At 34.9% G+C, this 14,575-nt stretch overlaps 1 protein-coding gene and 1 long non-coding RNA gene across 14 annotated transcripts in view; one reads left to right on the top strand and one right to left on the bottom strand.

Moving 5' to 3' along the window:
- Piezo (piezo type mechanosensitive ion channel component) overlaps positions 1–14,575 on the top strand; it is a 127,251-nt gene that overhangs the window by 12,702 nt on the left and 99,974 nt on the right. For 10 of the 13 annotated variants that reach the window (XR_014179356.1, XM_081987342.1, XM_081987343.1 and 7 more), the window contains exons 3-8: positions 2,169–2,380; positions 2,435–2,690; positions 4,520–4,766; positions 4,819–4,990; positions 12,811–12,963; positions 13,494–13,620. Coding sequence is in view for 12 of the 13 variants with exons in the window: in XM_081987342.1 (XP_081843468.1) it covers positions 2,169–2,380; positions 2,435–2,690; positions 4,520–4,766; positions 4,819–4,990; positions 12,811–12,963; positions 13,494–13,620 (1,167 nt within the window). In the remaining variant the exon portion in view is untranslated. Of the gene's footprint in view, positions 1–2,168; positions 2,381–2,434; positions 2,691–4,519; positions 4,767–4,818; positions 4,991–12,810; positions 12,964–13,170; positions 13,222–13,493; positions 13,621–14,575 lie in introns of all 13 variants that reach the window. The other 3 variants (XM_081987347.1, XM_081987345.1, XM_081987350.1) reach the window with 2 other exon arrangements.
- On the bottom strand, positions 4,795–5,436 carry LOC145734170 (uncharacterized). Its single transcript, XR_014179357.1, has 2 exons — positions 5,055–5,436; positions 4,795–4,996 (listed from the first exon to the last, which is right to left on the bottom strand). It is a non-coding gene; the product is annotated as an uncharacterized LOC145734170 (long non-coding RNA).

Genomic DNA, 14,575 nt, shown 5'->3' with positions numbered 1-14,575 from the left:
TTCAGGTTATTGAATAGGAAATTTAATGAGGATTCCAAAAATGTGCTTAAAACAGTCATTTTCTCACTATAAGTGGGGTTTACAGGCGATTTTGTCCCTGACTGTCCTTTCAAACTGTGTTTCTGGAAGTTCAAATTTTGACACCGCTTTTCTCCCTGACCGTATCAAATTTTGTAATGTTTTTTCAGGTTATTGGATAGAAAATTTAATGAGGATTCTAAAAATGTGCTTAAAGCAATCATTTTTTAACTCCAAGTGGGTTTTACAGGCGATTCTGTCCCTGACTGTCCTTTCAAACTGTGTTTCTAGAAGTTCAAACTTTGACACCACTTTTCTCGCTGACTGTACCAAATGTATTGTTTTTTCAGGTTATTGGATAGGAAATTTAATGAGGATTCCAAAATTGTGCTTAAATCAGTCATTTTCTCACTATAAGTGGGGTTTACAGGCGATTTTGTCCCTGACTGTCCTTTCAAACTGTGTTTCTGGAAGTTCAAATTTTGACACCGCTTTTCTCCCTGACCGTATCACATTTTGTAATGTTTTTTCAGGTTATTGGATAGAAAATTTAATGAGGATTCTAAAAATGTGCTTAAAGCAATCATTTTTTAACTCCAAGTGGGTTTTACAGGCGATTCTGTCCCTGACTGTCCTTTCAAACTGTGTTTCTAGAAGTTCAAACTTTGACACCACTTTTCTCGCTGACTGTACCAAATGTATTGTTTTTTCAGGTTATTGGATAGGAAATTTAATGAGGATTCCAAAATTGTGCTTAAATCAGTCATTTTCTCACTATAAGTGGGGTTTACAGGCGATTTTGTCCCTGACTGTCCTTTCAAACTGTGTTTCTGGAAGTTCAAATTTTGACACCGCTTTTCTCCCTGACCGTATCACATTTTGTAATGTTTTTTCAGGTTATTGGATAGAAAATTTAATGAGGATTCTAAAAATGTGCTTAAAGCAATCATTTTTTAACTCCAAGTGGGTTTTACAGGCGATTCTGTCCCTGACTGTCCTTTCAAACTGTGTTTCTGGAAGTTCAAACTTTGACACCACTTTTCTCGCTGACTGTACCAAATGTATTGTTTTTTCAGGTTATTGGATAGGAAATTTAATGAGGATTCCAAAATTGTGCTTAAATCAGTCATTTTCTTACTCCAAGTGGGTTTTACAGGCGATTCTGTCCGTGACTGTCCATTCAAACTGTATTTATGTCAGTTCAAACGTTGGCACCGCTTTTCTTCCTGACTGTACCAAATTTTGTAGTGTTTTTTCAGGTTATTGGATAGGAAATTTAATGAGGATTCTAAAAATGTGCTTAAAGCAGTCATTTTCTAACTCCAAGCGTGTTTTACAGGCCATTTTGTCCCTGACTGTCAAAATGTGCTCAAAAGTTGTAAAAATCAGAGTTTGGAAAAAGTTTCCTTGCAGTATTCGATACAAAACGTGTTTCTAATATTTATGATGTTATTTTGGCAGTGGTCACATGACTGCCTTTATGTGACTAATGTCAAAACTGTCAAAATTTCCTAGAATTTGCATGAATTACAGTTTAACACAGTTTTCGAAACAAGACGTGTTTCTGAGATTTTTGACAATGGTTAGTAAATTACTAGTAAACTACAAATTGTTTATAAATATTAATATCTTCAGATTCGCGATCGAAAATTTCTAAAAATTGAAAACCTTAGAAAAATTGTTTAAAATGGGCAGAAGCCTCTAAATACTATCAAAAACCTTCTTACATCTACGGATAACCTAAAAAGGTCCTCCCTACCTTAAAAATTTTAGCTACCACATATTCTATCTGAAAAACTTTTCTTCGCTTAATGGCACTTTAAATTAATGTTTCCTGCTATGGACTTAAGGAAACTTTTACTCTCTGACACTATTTAGTATTGACAAACCATATTCCTTTCAATAATAATTGAGAAACACGCAAAGAGAAAATCACACTATAACAGACAACAGTACAAGCGCTAAACGCGGCCCAACTGAAACGTGCCACGTGACGTCACACGGCACACATGTTTTGTTGATGTTTCACCAAGACATTTTCAAAGCTATTCTATTTAAACGTGGTGAACCTTCCCCACAATATATTGATTAGACTTTCATTATTCTAATAAGTTTGTGTAAGTTGTTCAGAAATATCTGTTTTCTTTCAGGCATCATCTTCAGACCTTCAGTGCTGTCGGCCATATATTTTCTACTGTTATGCTACAGTCCATTCGTACCGATACCAACAGAACAAACTATGAAAGGCCATTCCGGAATTTTTCTCAAAATTCTGATAGCAGTATCGACTTTAACAACTCTGGGACAGTTGGCCTTCCAGATTGTTTTACTCGCCATGCCGCCTTACGCCCATTTTTTAAACGTAACTATTTTGCTGCCTTTTTAAATATTGTGATACATGCTTCTTGATTTTTAGGACTGTGAATTTTTCGAAAAAATCCTACGTCACGTAGGTTTCGTAAGACTGAACCACATATCTTTAAACGATGCCTTCACCTGGATCTCACCAGAACCTATAATGTTAGCTACGTCGGTTATTTTTTTCGTTCTCTTTAAGAAACTAACAGCCGCCACGATCGATATTACTGAATCGGACAATCGGACTGAAAACGAAAAATTAGATGCTGAAGTCAAAAATAGAAAGAAATATTTAGTGTTTATCGTGGGAGTCGGTAAGTGTTTTCAGTATTTTGGTATTGTTTATGCCTTTATATTGGGATTTCGTGAACTATAAGAGATATGAGAGAGTTTAAATTGGGGCAAAGTATATGCGATGTTGCTTTATTGTGGCTATATTGGAGTTCTTCAAGAGGATTCACAACCGCCGGATACATTTTCTTCTACCCACCGTGTTTCACACATTGTACGATCAACAGACTGTACGATCCCAACGCAATTTTGCACACCCGCCTGTGAACAAGAGTCAGCAATGGCAAGATTGAGAGAGTGTGCACTAGAATGTACATAAAGAGCTCATATCTCCAGCCCACAGACCATAAGAGACCATATGAAGAGATTTGCAAGACCGTATTCCGTCACGTAGCTTCCAAATAGAGAAAGGTGTGCGGCAAGGGGATGTCATCCCCCCCGAAACTATTTACCAACCTTTTAGAGTACATGTTCAAACGGACAAGTTGAGAGACAATCGACTGATATCGGCTTTGATCGTTGAATATCATGAGTTTCATTGGTTGGTCATTGAAGAAGGTTGCCATATCTCAGATCGTATACTCGATGACGTATCATCCGCCTCTCAGTCCGGTAATAGCAAACCATTTTATGGAAACATTCGAAGTAAATGCTCTGGCCACCGCTCCAAAGAGACCAAAGTGCTGGTTTCGATACGTTTGTAGTATGGAGCCACGGTGAAGACGAACTGCGGCAACTCTTGGTACATCTAAACTCCATAAATCCAATTTACTATGGAGAGAAAAAGAAGGACATCTACCTTTCTTGGATGTAATGGTGACAAGGAAACCTAATGGAACACTGGTTCACAGGGTGTATCGAAATCCAACACACACGGATCGTTATCTCAATAGAGATCAAAACCCTATCGGAGCGGACAAGAAGGATTTGCGAACCATCAGAGTTAGAAAAGGACCTTAAACATCTGGAAAGGGTTTTCAGATGGAACGGATACAGTAGACAACAATTCAACAAAGCCACTCCCCAAGAAAGATCGAACTACGTTGACAACAAACGGGGGATGTTGAAGAGAAAGTTGGTTGGACTTGCTTAACAAGGTGACAGATAGGATTGGAAGGATTTTAGAGAAGCACAAGGTCAAGACGGTCTTTAAACCAACCCGCACGATACAACAGAGTCTCAGATCGGCCAAGGACAAACGGGATTCTTTAGCGGCTTCTGGAGTTTACAGGATCCCGTGCAGCTGTTGATTCTGACTAAACGTAGTGTCAACACGAGAATAGCAGAGCGCAGAAGAAGTTGCAGACTGGGACACTTTCCAGAAGACACAATATTCGTTTTGAAGAGGTGGAGGTTTTGGATCGATCACAACGTTACTATCCTAGATTAACTAGAGAAGCCATTGAGATCTTTAAGCACGAGAACATCATCAACAGAAAGGAAGAGATCACCTTGTTAGATCCGCAGTGGAAACGAACCTTGTGCAGCCACCATACGGAAGAGCACTTCGATCCTTACGTCATCGTTATGTCCGCCGTAGATGTGGACGAAACCGCAGGAAGAAATTCCATTGGACCACGACAGCCCGGATAACTTTCATATTTCAGTATATGAAATTAGTTTATATTTCAAAATGAAGAGAAGAGACAACCGGCAACATGTTTCCTACCAAAGACAAACCGAGATCAGCCAAAAACATCAAAGGAATTATACCGGATGTCCCTTCTTGTTAAATAGCTATTCTTTGGTGTTGGGATAACTCTTTGCCCCAATTTAAACTTTCTCGTGGCTCTCTTCTAGTTTCTGAGATTCCTTTGGTAAATTTGAATCACACTGTATAAATGCATTTTAGGTCGTTACGGGATACTCATTACTCTTTGTCTGGCCGCTGTTTTGCGGCCCTCAATCGTGGGTGGTTTGTACTTTCTGGTGTTTCTCTCCGTGTCCACATGGTGGGCTTGCTACAAGCCCCTAAGGAGGGGATTTGCGATTTTGATGTGTTGCGTTGCACCTTTTGTGTTCTGTCACATGTCCGCTTTGTACGCTTATCAATTCCAATGGCCTCAAGAATTATTAGAGAAAAACAGCACGTGGGCAAGGTAAATAGTTTAAAAAAAAAACTCGATAACATTCTATTCAATTTTATTGTAGATATTTTGGTCTTACACCATTAAGAGTATCTGTATGCGATTTTTCTAACGAGACTGATCCTAGAACGTTCAACTTTGAGAAAGCCGAATGGGCTTCTTATGTGAATCCTTTTGCACTTTACTGGCTGTTTTATCTTCTAGTTTTAGAGTCAAAAGCACTACTTAATCCAGAGGTAAGTCTGTTTCAGTTATTGTCCAGTTTATGACTACTGTATTCTAGTTATAATTCAATCTTACCTTTTACAAGTAGTAAAATCACTTTCATTTACCAGACATTTCAATATTTGTCTACTTAGTTAGCTTAATACAGAAAGAGATTAAAATAAATGCAAATTTTCTTGATAAAATTATATGAGCAAACAAATCATAAAGATTGGGTTGATATGCATAATATTATGACTCAAGGTTTACAATAATTATGAACACTAGCTGTACTACTGTTATAAGTTAAGATTGATGAGATGGAGGGGTTCTGGAAACTGTTAGCCAGTCAAGAAGTTAATTTTTAAAGGTCAAAAACATTGTGGTAGCATTTTTTCCGCACATTTTAGGGACACCCTGTATGGTGTTTACATCACACTCAAATTAAAGTTTACCAGAGATGTGAGAGCAAGAAGTCTCATTGAACATTCCTTTTTCTTCTTTGTCAGCCATTACCTGTCCACTTATTTGTTTTCATGCTCATCTGCCTTTTGCTGCAGGTTGGACATTAAAATAACTTAAGCTGACATCAAAACCCTAAAATTGCCTTAGTTTATCAATAAAATTTCCAATACAGTTTCCAGAACCTCTTGTATTACACACGTTAGCAATTAATACACAACCATACACTAAACACACCAGACAAACCAGTTAAAAACCTGGATTTCACGTTTACTTCGTGTTATTATTTTTTTTTTATAAAATTGTGCAAAAAAATACATTTTTTTCAATGATTTTTATTGCAAAAAGTTCCTCTTTTTTGCACTGTGCTATACAGAGTGGTCCAGTTTTAAATGTCAATAATTCACCGTTTAATAGTGCATCAAAAAATATGTCATTTTCCTCAAAAATGCTTTCTAAGGAGTCAGTTCAGTTTAAAAAATCGGTTTCCCTGTCATAACTGTCAGACCGTTGGAGCAATTTGTGATGTTAATGATGTTTGTTGAAACTGATCAGTGTCCAAGATACAGAAAGATGGATTTCATGTCATGTCACTAAATATTTTTCAAATATGACAGTTTTGGGTACATAAGTACCCATCATCAGGAGCTTAAACACCCTTAAGAGGGTGGGGGCTATTTTTCTAGAGGGGGGAGATAGCGATACCCATTTTTATTAAAAAAACCCATTAGGACATAATTAGGGGTTAACAAAGATTTATCTGGAGAAAAAACACTAAAACTATGGCCATAATAGGCAATTAATAACTATTTAAACGAAAGAAAAAAGGGGGAAATAAGATTTTTGAAAATTGACTTAGAAACCAGTAAATTTGCTTTGAAACCGTGAAAATTGACTTTGTAACCAGTTTTCATAGTTGTCAGACAAATTGAAAGACTTTAGTCTTGAAAATTGACTTGAGAGGCTTAAAAACTGTGTTTTTAGTCAGTCGTCATAGTTTTCAGATAAGTTGAAAAAGTTAAGTATTGAAAATGACTTGTAGACATGAAAAACTAATTTTCTAGAATTTTTGACATCCAATTCACACATTTAAACCTTCAAAATTGACTTGGACACCAAAAAGCGACTCTGAACCAATGAGAAGTGACATCAAAAGCTTAAAATTTGCATTTGAAGTAAGTTTTCATAATTTGAAAACACATTTCAATATTTTAGTCTTGAAAATAGTCTTAAATACAGGATATTGATATTAGATTCATGAAAATTGCCTTGAAGACTAACTTTTCAAACTGTTTACTTTGCTTTTTATTTTCTTAGAACTTTGGACTATTTTTAGGGCTTTAAAACTGCTTTCAGCTTGGAAAATCTAGTTTCAAGACTATTTTAACCAAGTTTTTTACATAGCAGACTTAAAAAACAATTTTTACATTTTCCTTAGACATTTTATACGTTTTCCAAGCTTTATCACTATTTAATTGACTTCTACTCACTTCAGTGTTAAAAATTCGAGCATTTCTTGAAAATTTAGACTGTTTTTAGTGCTTTAAGGCTGTTTTCAGCCTGAAAAATCGGGTTTCAAGACCATCTTTATAAAGTTTTTGACTTATCAGTCCTGAAAGCCAGTTTGTACACTGTCCATATCCTTAAAAATGCCATTTCAAGCTTTCTCACTATTAAACTGACTTCTAGACACTTCAGTGTTAAAAATTCAAGCATTTCTTGAAAATTTAGACTGTTTTTAGTGCTTTAAGGCTGTTTTCAGCCTGAAAAATCGGGTTTCAAGACCATCTTTATAAAGTTTTTGACTTATCAGTCCTGAAAGCTAGTTTGTACACTGTCCATATCCTTGAAAATGCCATTTCAAGCTTTCTCACTATTAAACTGACTTCTAGACACCTCAATGTTAAAAATTCGAGCATTTCTTGAAAATTTAGACTGTTTTTAGTGTTTTAAGCCTGTTTCAGCTTGAAAAATCGAGTTTCAAGACCATCTTTACAAAGATTTTGACTTATCAGTCCTGAAAGCCAGTTTGTACACTGTCCATATCCTTGAAAATGCCATTTCAAGCTTTCTCACTATTAAACTGACTTCTAGACACTTCAGTGTTAAAAATTCAAGCATTTCTTGAAAATTTAGACTGTTTTTAGTGCTTTAAGGCTGTTTTCAGCCTGAAAAATCGGGTTTCAAGACCATCTTTATAAAGTTTTTGACTTATCAGTCCTGAAAGCTAGTTTGTACACTGTCCATATCCTTGAAAATGCCATTTCAAGCTTTCTCACTATTAAACTGACTTCTAGACACTTCAGTGTTAAAAATTCAAGCATTTCTTGAAAATTTAGACTGTTTTTAGTGCTTTAAGCCTGTTTCAGCTTGAAAAATCGGGTTTCAAGACCATCTTTACAAAGTTTTTGACTTATCAGTCCTGAAAGCTAGTTTGTACACTGTCCATATCCTTGAAAATGCCATTTCAAGCTTTCTCACTATTAAACTGACTTCTAGACACCTCAATGTTAAAAATTCGAGCATTTCTTGAAAATTTAGACTGTTTTTAGTGCTTTAAGCCTGTTTCAGCTTGAAAAATCGGGTTTCAAGACCATCTTTACAAAGTTTTTGACTTATCAGTCCTGAAAGCCAGTTTGTACACTGTCCATATCCTTGAAAATGCCATTTCAAGCTTTCTCACTATTAAACTGACTTCTAGACACTTCAGTGTTAAAAATTCAAGCATTTCTTGAAAATTTAGACTGTTTTTAGTGCTTTAAGCCTGTTTTAGCCTGAAAAATCGAGTTTCAAGACCATCTTTACAAAGTTTTTGACTTATCAGTCCTGAAAGCCAGTTTGTGCACTGTCCATATCCTTGAAAATGCCATTTCAAGCTTTCTCACTATTAAACTGACTTCTAGACATTTCAGTGTTAAAAATTCGAGCATTTCTTGAAAATTAAGACTGTTTTTAGTGCTTTAAGCCTGTTTCAGCTTGAAAAATCGAGTTTCAAGACCATCTTTACAAAGTTTTTGACTTATCAGTCCTGAAAGCTAGTTTGTACACTGTCCATATCCTTGAAAATGCCATTTCAAGCTTTCTCACTATTAAACTGACTTCTAGACATTTCAGTGTTAAAAATTCGAGCATTTCTTGAAAATTAAGACTGTTTTTAGTGCTTTAAGCCTGTTTCAGCTTGAAAAATCGAGTTTCAAGACCATCTTTACAAAGTTTTTGACTTATCAGTCCTGAAAGCTAGTTTGTACACTGTCCATATCCTTGAAAATGCCATTTCAAGCTTTCTCACTATTAAACTGACTTCTAGACACTTCAGTGTTAAAAATTCGAGCATTTCTTGAAAATTTAGACTGTTTTTAGTGCTTTAAGCCTGTTTCAGCTTGAAAAATCGAGTTTCAAGACCATCTTTACAAAGTTTTTGACTTATCAGTCCTGAAAGCTAGTTTGTACACTGTCCATATCCTTGAAAATGCCATTTCAAGCTTTCTCACTATTAAACTGACTTCTAGACACTTCAGTGTTAAAAATTCGAACATTTCTTGAAAAATTAGACTGTTTTTAGTGCTTTAAGCCTGTTTCAGCTTGAAAAATCGGGTTTCAAGACCATCTTTACAAAGTTTTTGACTTATCAGTCCTGAAAGCCAGTTTGTGCACTGTCCATATCCTTGAAAATGCCATTTCAAGCTTTCTCACTATTAAACTGACTTCTAGACATTTCAGTGTTAAAAATTCAAGCATTTCTTGAAAATTTAGACTGTTTTTAGTGCTTTAAGCCTGTTTCAGCTTGAAAAATCGGGTTTCAAGACCATCTTTACAAAGTTTTTGACTTATCAGTCCTGAAAGCTAGTTTGTACACTGTCCATATCCTTGAAAATGCCATTTCAAGCTTTCTCACTATTAAACTGACTTCTAGACACCTCAATGTTAAAAATTCGAGCATTTCTTGAAAATTAAGACTGTTTTTAGTGCTTTAAGCCTGTTTCAGCTTGAAAAATCGAGTTTCAAGACCATCTTTACAAAGTTTTTGACTTATCAGTCCTGAAAGCCAGTTTGTGCACTGTCCATATCCTTGAAAATGCCATTTCAAGCTTTCTCACTATTAAACTGACTTCTAGACATTTCAGTGTTAAAAATTCAAGCATTTCTTGAAAATTTAGACTGTTTTTAGTGCTTTAAGCCTGTTTCAGCTTGAAAAATCGGGTTTCAAGACCATCTTTACAAAGTTTTTGACTTATCAGTCCTGAAAGCTAGTTTGTACACTGTCCATATCCTTGAAAATGCCATTTCAAGCTTTCTCACTATTAAACTGACTTCTAGACACCTCAATGTTAAAAATTCGAGCATTTCTTGAAAATTTAGACTGTTTTTAGTGCTTTAAGCCTGTTTCAGCTTGAAAAATCGGGTTTCAAGACCATCTTTACAAAGTTTTTGACTTATCAGTCCTGAAAGCCAGTTTGTACACTGTCCATATCCTTGAAAATGCCATTTCAAGCTTTCTCACTATTAAACTGACTTCTAGACACTTCAGTGTTAAAAATTCAAGCATTTCTTGAAAATTTAGACTGTTTTTAGTGCTTTAAGCCTGTTTTAGCCTGAAAAATCGAGTTTCAAGACCATCTTTACAAAGTTTTTGACTTATCAGTCCTGAAAGCCAGTTTGTGCACTGTCCATATCCTTGAAAATGCCATTTCAAGCTTTCTCACTATTAAACTGACTTCTAGACATTTCAGTGTTAAAAATTCGAGCATTTCTTGAAAATTAAGACTGTTTTTAGTGCTTTAAGCCTGTTTCAGCTTGAAAAATCGAGTTTCAAGACCATCTTTACAAAGTTTTTGACTTATCAGTCCTGAAAGCTAGTTTGTACACTGTCCATATCCTTGAAAATGCCATTTCAAGCTTTCTCACTATTAAACTGACTTCTAGACATTTCAGTGTTAAAAATTCGAGCATTTCTTGAAAATTAAGACTGTTTTTAGTGCTTTAAGCCTGTTTCAGCTTGAAAAATCGAGTTTCAAGACCATCTTTACAAAGTTTTTGACTTATCAGTCCTGAAAGCTAGTTTGTACACTGTCCATATCCTTGAAAATGCCATTTCAAGCTTTCTCACTATTAAACTGACTTCTAGACACTTCAGTGTTAAAAATTCGAGCATTTCTTGAAAATTTAGACTGTTTTTAGTGCTTTAAGCCTGTTTCAGCTTGAAAAATCGGGTTTCAAGACCATCTTTACAAAGTTTTTGACTTATCAGTCCTGAAAGCCAGTTTGTGCACTGTCCATATCCTTGAAAATGCCATTTCAAGCTTTCTCACTATTAAACTGACTTCTAGACATTTCAGTGTTAAAAATTCGAGCATTTCTTGAAAATTAAGACTGTTTTTAGTGCTTTAAGCCTGTTTCAGCTTGAAAAATCGAGTTTCAAGACCATCTTTACAAAGTTTTTGACTTATCAGTCCTGAAAGCTAGTTTGTACACTGTCCATATCCTTGAAAATGCCATTTCAAGCTTTCTCACTATTAAACTGACTTCTAGACACTTCAGTGTTAAAAATTCGAACATTTCTTGAAAAATTAGACTGTTTTTAGTGCTTTAAGCCTGTTTCAGCTTGAAAAATCGGGTTTCAAGACCATCTTTACAAAGTTTTTGACTTATCAGTCCTGAAAGCCAGTTTGTACACTGTCCATATCCTTGAAAATGCCATTTCAAGCTTTCTCACTATTAAACTGACTTCTAGACACTTCAGTGTTAAAAATTCAAGCATTTCTTGAAAATTTAGACTGTTTTTAGTGCTTTAAGCCTGTTTTAGCTTGAAAAATCGGGTTTCAAGACCATCTTTACAAAGTTTTTGACTTACCAGTCCTGAAAGCCAGTTTGTACACTGTCCATATCCTTGAAAATGCCATTTCATGCTTTCTCACTATTAAACTGACTTCTACATTCATCGGTGCAGAAAATGGGAGCATTTTTAAGAAATTCGTACTGTTTTTAGTGCTTTAAGACTGAAAAATCGAGTTTAAAACTATTTCAGTAAAAGTTAAGTTTCAGACTCTTCAGTGATGAAAGTAAAAAATGTTGCCACCAAATGCTACGATATTAGTCTTGAACACTAATTTTTAGAATTGAATCAGTCCGATATTTTAGTTTAGACTATTACCAGTGTTTAATTGAATTCTAGACTTGTTTTAATCCAGAAAATAGACTTTTAGACTCGCTTTAGCCTTAAAAGTCAACTTCTAGACTAGTTTTGACTTCTGGACGGTTTTTAGGGCTTGAAATTCAGTTTCAGACCCTCGACAATGGATTGCAGTCTCAAAAACGACCTTTAAAACTTTTCCTAGTAGTAAATAACAAGTTTTTAGACTATTCAGTACAAATTTGGACTCTCACAAGTCTTGAATGATCAGTTTTACACTATCTATAGTTGAACGTCAGTAAAAATTAGTCCAAAAATCCTGTTTTTTTTTTCTGTTTCAACTTTTAACACTTCAATGTCAAAAATTATCTCCTAAACCTCACAGATGACCAGATTTGAATCCTTTTGAACCATTTTAAAGTAAAAAATACCTAAGTAGACATTTTTGACATCTCCCTATATCGGCTTGTTCAAAAATTGCTCCAGCGGTCTGACAGTTCTAGTGAAAAAACGATTTTTGTGAAATTTGGATGTCTTAGGAAGCGTTCTTCAGGAAAATGACAAAAATGACAGATGTATTTTTTGCACTTGTTGCATAAGTTCCATTGTTATAATACAGGGTGTCCCATAACTATATGACAATCTCTTGGGAGCATGTATATCTCACACCACCATGTATATTGTAATGATTTTTGGGTTTAATGTTTTATCGAAAGAGACTTTCTATTTGACATCAAAACCAGGTATCTCGTCTTAGCAGAAAGACCAGAACTAACTGGTACCTAAGACACAATTTGTTTAGACTTTGACATTGTGGTTTAAGCAGTTCAATGAAAAATCGATTTATCTCGAAAACCGAAAACAATTTTTCGATAAAAATGTCAAGAGTATCCATTGATGACGTTTGCAGCTGATCCTAATGACAGCTGTCAAAGTTTAAGCAAATAGGTTTAGTTCTTGTCTTGCTGCTAAGACAAGATACCTGGTTTTGACGTCAAATAGAAGGTCTCTTTCGATAAAACATTAAACCCAAAAACTACAATATACAAAGTAGTTCAAAAGTAACGGTCAAAAACGTTAATTGGAAGGCAGTTCTTTGGGGCTCGATATCTCCCTTAGGAGATTGTCGAATAGTTATGGGACACCCTGCATATTGTCAAAAAAAATAATAATAACACACCTCGAGCTATCTAACGGCTTGACCTAACCCAACTGACGTGTTGTTTCGTTTACTAACCCCCAATTAACAACTTATTGTAGTCCCAAAAGAAACAGGGACCGTTTGCTCGCTTAGACGGCAGTTTTAAAGGGAAATTAAGTCGCCAGTTGTCTGATAAAGTTAATAAGAAGCAACTGATGAGATCTGCAACGATGACTAAGCGTAGGTGGCAAAACGCTGGACGAAAAGTGCGAGTAAGCAGATTGATGCATCTGCTTGAACTTTTTCGTTTTTGAGCACGCTTTTGAAGAGATAGTAAATTTGCATGTAGTTTTTTTTTTTGTGAAGACAAGGAGGAATGTAAGCAGTTGATCTGTACCTACTGATTTTGTTTCAAACACTTTTTATTTGCTTTCCTTTTTTATTGCATTTAAAGTCTTGCTGCAGCTGATCTTTTCTAGGGCTCGTTTAGGAGAGAATCAGAGGGAAAGGAGCCTAACGAGGACACTCCAGTATGTATTTTTGCCATTTTTGTGTTTTGCGTTTTAAATATTTGTTTTTCTGATCATGGGTGGTGGTGGTGGTAATCTATTTTTCAATCACTTATGGCTATAGCTTTTTGCACCAATCAAAATTAACATTTAAATCTTAGTAGTGGCAGTATTTTGGAAGGTTACAAATTTCCGGAGCATTTATTCACAAAACATTAATTAAATTTGAAACATGTTTTGTGTATAAAGCAGTTTTTATAACTGAAACTGTAAGATGGTGTATGTTTCGTTAGTTGATCAAAGGAGTAAGCCCAAGCCGAAGATATGGATCGGGTAAACGAAGTGGCATTATGCAGGACTCAACTGGTAGTGTTACAGTGGATGGAGAACACCCTGAAGACATACCTTTAGATGAAATGGGTAAGCTGTACAGAGTGATTGGTTACATTGGCTCTTATCCTTATCTCATAAAAAAACATTTTTAGAGATGTTATTCTCAACTATTTTCTCCATTAAAATAAAATTAAATGTATGTAATAAAAGGATTCGACAAAATTTGGTTTTTGCTAAAAATCCAGTGACTCATAAACTTTTTCAAAAAACAAAAAACGGTCTTCTAAAACTGCAATTCTTTCCCCATTTAACCGACTTTGCAGCTCTGCTAGTTTTCAAAATTCTTCCACTAAACATCACAAAAAAAACCACGCTATATTTCAGATTTTTGGAAATTGGTAGAAACCTGCCGCTTTTTTACTTTTTGATAAGCCATCCTGTACAAACTGTTTTGAATTAATTAAAAATGAGTAAAATCTCAAGAAAAATAAATATTTTTAAATTAATTTACTTCTACAATCTTCTGAGTAAAGGAAAGTAAAATTACAGTTTTAAAAAGTGTGTAAATGACTTATTTTGCTTCATATTCTAATTACAAAAAAACATAATATAATCAGACAAATCAGCAACTTAATTAAAATTAAACATTCATTAATCTGTTCAAATATTTATGTCCAGAGGCATGTGAGTTAAGCAAAAGTAGTATTTTACAGTAAATTCATTAAAACCAACTGTGTCTTTTTTACCATATTGTTGTATTATTTAATAATTTTTAAAAGCTTGCAACATTACATTTTTTGTTATTTTCTTTTTTCGCCTCCGTTGCTATTATTGGACTGTCTCCTTTATTAATTACTTTTTTGATTTTTCCTAACCAAGAAGCTAGTAAAAGAGAATGAATCCAGAGTAAAATAGGAAAAATGTCAGATATGAAGGGAATAGTTCATGACCTGAAGGTTTTGCAGGATCTACTTCTCACTGATTCCTTCTTTACTTTTCTGATTCCGACTATTATTTACAATATTTTCCATGTTTAATGTTG

Source organism: Ips typographus, linkage group LG9, assembly GCF_016097725.1.
Source record: "Ips typographus isolate SLU linkage group LG9, UJ_Ityp_2.0, whole genome shotgun sequence".
Lineage (NCBI taxonomy): Eukaryota > Metazoa > Arthropoda > Insecta > Coleoptera > Curculionidae > Ips > Ips typographus.
This window is presented reverse-complemented; position numbering and strand designations above follow the sequence as displayed.